The 5838-nt window shown below is 37.0% G+C and overlaps 1 protein-coding gene across 1 annotated transcript; it reads left to right on the forward strand.

The window, feature by feature from the left end:
• Positions 1–1113: 1113 nt before the first annotated feature.
• PEPR1 (PEP1 receptor 1) lies at positions 1114–5026 on the forward strand. Its single transcript, XM_086650324.1, has 2 exons — positions 1114–4340; positions 4466–5026. The coding sequence occupies exons 1-2, from the start codon at positions 1367–1369 to the stop codon at positions 4828–4830; spliced, it is 3339 nt and encodes a 1112-aa protein (XP_086506450.1). The 5' UTR covers positions 1114–1366; the 3' UTR covers positions 4831–5026.
• The last annotated feature ends 812 nt before the right edge of the window (positions 5027–5838 follow it).

Raw genomic sequence — 5838 nt, forward strand, 5'->3', positions numbered from 1 at the left:
ACCACCCGTCGACCTTCATTTTTTTGATTCTCCTTCTTCTATCACCTCCATTTCCACCTTCCCCACCTTTTATCTTTCTTTATCTTCTCTCTTTCCCTTTTCCTCCCTCCCTCTAACCCTCTCTATTTCATCGAAGGGGAACCCCTTCCTTGGAACGAGAGAGAGAGAGACCAAATTGAGATTTTGTCCCCTACCGAGGGTATTTAAGAAAGAAACGAGAACCTGGGGTGCCAAGAGACAACTCAAGCGAAATTTAGATAAATACCTTTAACTTTAGCAGAACGTTAGAATTTGGAATAAAAACTGAACATGGAATAAAAACGGAATAGGGTATTAAAAAAGAGTAAAATCGAGAGGAGGCGAGCAAGAGAAAAAGAGAATATGATGCTTGTTGTTGTCGAAGATAGAGGAAAAAAGACAAAAAGAAGAATCCTTTTGAAAGAAATGTTAAGAAAAGAAAAGAAAATATTGACTTTTAAGTTTGACTGAATAATTTATAGTCTTAGTGGCAAACGGAGAATGCATACGAAATTGACGCGGCCCGTTGGTAATGTTACCGGGGCCATTTAGGAATTAGCCTTAATTTTTAGTTTTTCTTTTATATTGGTCATGAATATAATATGCAATACATCATGAATTTAGATGAACACTATAACCGCCATCGACATCTTAGACCCTAAGGTCATATAAAGACCCAATTATATCTGGGAGTTCGTTTTGACCCCAAAATGTGTCTGCGGGTTTGATTTCTCTACGGTGGACTTCTTAGTTTCTTATCACATACCTTTTTTATTTCCTTCCGTCGTAATCTCTTCTTTTCTTTTTTTTTTGAGAAATCGACTACGTTCTACGTAGGTCGTTACAAGACATTGATACAATTTAAACCGTAATGAAAGATGCCTAAAACCCGACAACATGAAAGAAGGTTTAAAACCCGACAAATTTATTAAATTATTTACTTTATATATTGTCTAAATTATATATAAATCTTGATGACAAATTGCTTAAATCGAGACTCGATCTCACGACCTTATGGGCTTAAAAGCGGTGTCCAACCGCTGCACCAAACGAAAAACCCTTGTAATCTTTTTCCTTCTGCCGTAACTGTCTATAGGAAAAAACCGTTGCAATCTTTGTCGTCATTCAAACATCTTCTCCCACTCAAACGACAACCATAATTCATCTCCCGCTACACAGAGATAGTGAAAGAGAGAGAATCTCAATAAAAAGCAGACCTTCCACTAACCCCAAAGAAATTCTCTTCAAAAAGCTTAGCTTTTGATGTGAATGGATCAAAACCCTCCAACTTTCCAAAGAAATTCTTCTTCTTCTTCTCATTTTCCAATCAAACTAATTTCATTCATTCATGGCCTCTGTTCCAAATCCTTCCTTCTTCTTAATCTTCTTCCTCTTCTCATTTGTTATACTTTCTCTCTCTAGAATTTCCGCTTTAAATTCCGATGGTGAAACCCTACTTTCTCTCCTCAACAACTTCACTAGTTTCCCTAACTCAATAAAATCAAGCTGGATCTCTTCTCACTCTACTCCTTGTAACTGGTTAGGTATTCAATGCGATATTAAACACAACGTAATTTCCTTAAACCTTTCTAGTTACGGAATTTCAGGTCAATTAGGGCATCAAATTGGACGGTTAAGATACCTTCAAATACTAGAACTAGGTACTAACAATATTTCTGGTTTAATCCCTAAAGAAATAGGAAATTGCAGTAATCTTCAATACTTTAGTCTATGTGAAAATAAATTATCTGGTAAGTTACCCAAAACCCTAAAACATTTGCACAATTTGTATTTTTTCTCAGTTTATAGTAATTTTCTTAGTGGAAAAATACCTGATTTTTTGTTTCAAAATCAGAATTTAGAAACTGTATATCTTAGTACTAATAATTTTACTGGTTTGATCCCATATAGTATAGGAAATTCGACGAAAATTGTATCTCTTTTTTTAGATTATAATTTATTATCTGGAAGTGTTCCTGATAGTATAGGAAATTGTTCTAAGTTAGAACAACTTATTTTGAGTGATAATAATTTAGTTGGGATTTTGCCTGATAGTTTGAACAATCTTGAATTCTTAGATTATTTAGATGTTAGTAATAACAATTTAGAGGGTAAGATTCCTTTGGGTAAGGGAAACTGCAAGAATTTGAATGAATTAGTTTTGTCGAATAATCGTTTTAATGGAGAAATTCCGTCTGGTTTAGGGAATTGTAGTAGTTTAAGTATATTTGCTGCTTTGAACAATCTGTTAGTAGGTCAAATTCCATCTTCACTTGGGTTGTTAAATGAACTTTCAATTCTTTATCTTAATCAAAATCAGTTTTCCGGTAAGATACCACCTGAAATCGGTAATTGTACGTCGTTAACTAGTTTACGGTTGAACGAAAACCAACTTGAAGGTGAGATTCCAACTGAAATTGGGATGTTAACAAAATTACAGACCCTTCAATTGTTCATTAACAATTTGAGTGGAGAAATCCCATTAGAACTCTGGAAAATCAAAACTTTAGAAACTCTTCTTCTTTATGATAATAGTTTGTCTGGTGAATTACCTTTAGAGATGACTGAACTTCATCATTTGAGAACTGTCACTCTCTTCAATAATCACTTCTCTGGAGTCATACCCAAGACATTAGGAATCAATAGTAGTCTTTTAAAGATTGATTTCACTAATAATAAATTTTCGGGTGAAATACCACCAAATCTTTGCTTTCGACGAAGATTGAATGTTCTAGACTTGGGTAGCAACCAACTTGAAGGAAGCATACCTTCAGATGTCGGAAAGTGTCCGACTTTGAATAGGTTGATTCTTAAGCATAACAATCTTAGTGGGTTCCTCCCAGACTTCATAAAATGTCAGAACCTATCATTCATAGATTACAGTGGGAACAGTTTTAATGGTACGGTGCCAGCAAGCTTTGGGATCTGTCAAAATCTTACTTCCATTGACTTGTCGACTAATAAACTTACGGGTAATATACCCGAAGAGCTGGGTAACCTTGTAGAGTTGCAGCGCTTGAATCTATCTAATAATCGGTTTATGGGTCCTTTGCCTTCTCAACTCTCGAAATGTAACAAGTTAAATTCAATAGATTTGGGGTTCAACTCCTTGAATGGTTCGATTCCATCAAGTTTGAAGAGTTTAGCACGGTTATCGACTTTGATTTTGATGGAAAATCAGTTCACCGGTGGTATTCCCGATTTCTTGCAAGAACTCCAAAAGCTCTCGGAGCTACAACTTGGTGGTAATTTACTTGGAGGTCAAATTCCACCGTCCCTTCGAGATCTGCAGAATTTGGAGTATGTGTTGAATTTGAGTGATAATGGTCTAACAGGTCAATTACCCACTGAGTTGGGGAAATTGAATATGCTACAAAGACTGGATATTTCTCATAACAATCTCACTGGAAGTTTATTACCAGTTTCTGAACTTCATTCGATTGTCGATGTAAATATTTCATACAATCTTTTTGTTGGTCCAATTCCCGACTCACTGTTGAAGTTACCAAACTCTTCTCCTTTTTCATTCTTCGGCAATGCAGGTCTTTGTGTTACTTGTCTTTTTGGAGATGACTTATGCACCAAATACATCAATTTCACTCGTTGTGATCATCGGACAGTTCGAAAAGGCCTTAGTACTATAATGATTGTGATGATAGTTCTCTTTTCATCAATAATATGTGTTGTTTCCCTTCTTCTTTTAAGCTTTATATATCTCAAACGAAGAAAAAGACCTGAAATTGACACTTTAGAAGGTCAAGGTGCATCTTCTTTATTGAACAAAGTAATGGAAGCGACTGAGAATTTGAACGAGAGATTCATCGTTGGAAGAGGTGCTCATGGTACTGTATATAAGGTGTCGTTAGGTGATAGAGTTTATGCCGCAAAGAAACTTGCATTTATAGGGAAAAAAGGAGCAAGTATAAGCATGATTAGAGAAATCAAAACCGTTGGAGAAATCAGACATAGAAATCTTGTGAAACTAGAAGATTTCTGGTTAAAAAAGGACTACGGATTGATCTTATACAATTATATGGAAAATGGTAGCCTTCACGATATTCTACATGAGATGAATCCACCCACGCTTCTGGATTGGGACGTTCGTTATAGAATCACTTTGGGAATTGCCCAAGGACTGGAATATCTTCATTATGATTGTGAGCCTACTATTGTCCACCGAGATATCAAGCCGAAGAATATACTCTTGGACTCAGATATGGAGCCACATATTTCTGATTTTGGTATAGCCAAGCTCATAGATCACTCTTTTGCTTCTGTTAATTCAGTTTCCGTCATCGGTACTGTTGGATATATTCCTCCAGGTATTTACCAGAATCTGCTTTTGTTTCTTATCAACTATTTGACTGCTTTATATGCGAATTTGTTTTCACGATCGTTCTTGAACACTACCTATTGTCTGTGTAATTTAAATCCATTTGTGTGACAGAGACTGCATTTACAACATCAACAACAATGGAGAAGATCAAGAAATGTGATGTTTACAGTTATGGAGTTGTTTTGCTTGAATTGTTAACAAGAAAGAAAGCATTGGATCCTTCATTTCCAGAAGACACAGAGATAGTTTCTTGGATTCGTAGCTCACGAAGCAATAATCGAGCCATTGAGGAAGTCGTGGATCCAACCCTAATTGATGAAGTCATGTATTCTGAAGCAATAACAGAAGTAAACGAAGTGATGATGGTTGCTTTACAGTGTACAACGAAGGATCCAAATGATAGGCCCACGATGAGAGATGTCGTAAAACTACTTAAAGATGCAAAGATCAATGTAAAATCCAAATCTAAAAAGTAGATATATTTGTATACATACATATATACACACACGATATATATATATACATATATATTGAGTTGTAGCAAGCGGTATGTGATTTCGGTTACAAGTTTCATTTGAACCGACAAAAACTTGAAAAAGCTTGTAAAATATTTGCAGGAGGTATTGAACCTGGATGTACTGTTATAAGCTTTAAATGCTATTTACTTGTCCTTGGATGGTTTTTTCGTTTATTCGCAGCTAGTTTGTGCTTTCCTCTTCCTCTGTATTTTCACAACTGATTTGAACCAATCCAGTGTGGCACGGTCAGTGTTATAACAAAAAGCTCACGTTTGGTACTAGGATAGGCAGCCTGCCTATCCAACCCGATGTTGGAATCAGAGCCGATTTTGGCTCGAGCCGACTCGTCAAACTCAGAAACGGAACACGCCATTGCGTCCGTCTCGTCGAGATCTTCAATTTAGAGCCAAGAATCACTCAAATCCAATTCTGGATGAATGAGAAATTCAAGTTTAAAGTTTGGACGATGATTGGTTGAAATAAGGACTAAAGCGTCAAGTTGGACAAGTCACTTTGGGGTCCGTTTGAGTGAAGCACGCACGTCCAAATCTGAACGACTGGTGTTCAATCCGCAGTGTTCCGCGAAGATCTAACGGTCTGTCGTTGAGGGACTCGAGACGATGTCGGGACCGGTCGAGAAACGTCGGATCCGCAAGCATCCAACGGATGGCGTTACTTCTGCGTTAGGCATGCTCGGGATTTCGCTAGATCTCGATCTAACGGTGAGTTTTCTCCTCTGTTGGGCACGCTTCGGGACAACTCGATCTCCATCTAGCGGATGGCGTTCTGTCCGCGATTTTGAGCCAGATCTAACGGACAAGAGTACACCGACTCTGATATTCAGTTTAAGTCCGTGAATTTGAAGAGAGATGTCCTTTGACCCCAAAAGACAAATGCACCTATTCGATCTCTATATAAACAACCCAAACCCACTTCATTTTAAACATCAAATTTATTCTCTTCTTA

Source organism: Eschscholzia californica, unplaced genomic scaffold (genome assembly GCF_041429995.1).
Source record: "Eschscholzia californica isolate CP2 unplaced genomic scaffold, dmEscCali1.0.p SCAF_6, whole genome shotgun sequence".
Lineage (NCBI taxonomy): Eukaryota > Viridiplantae > Streptophyta > Magnoliopsida > Ranunculales > Papaveraceae > Eschscholzia > Eschscholzia californica.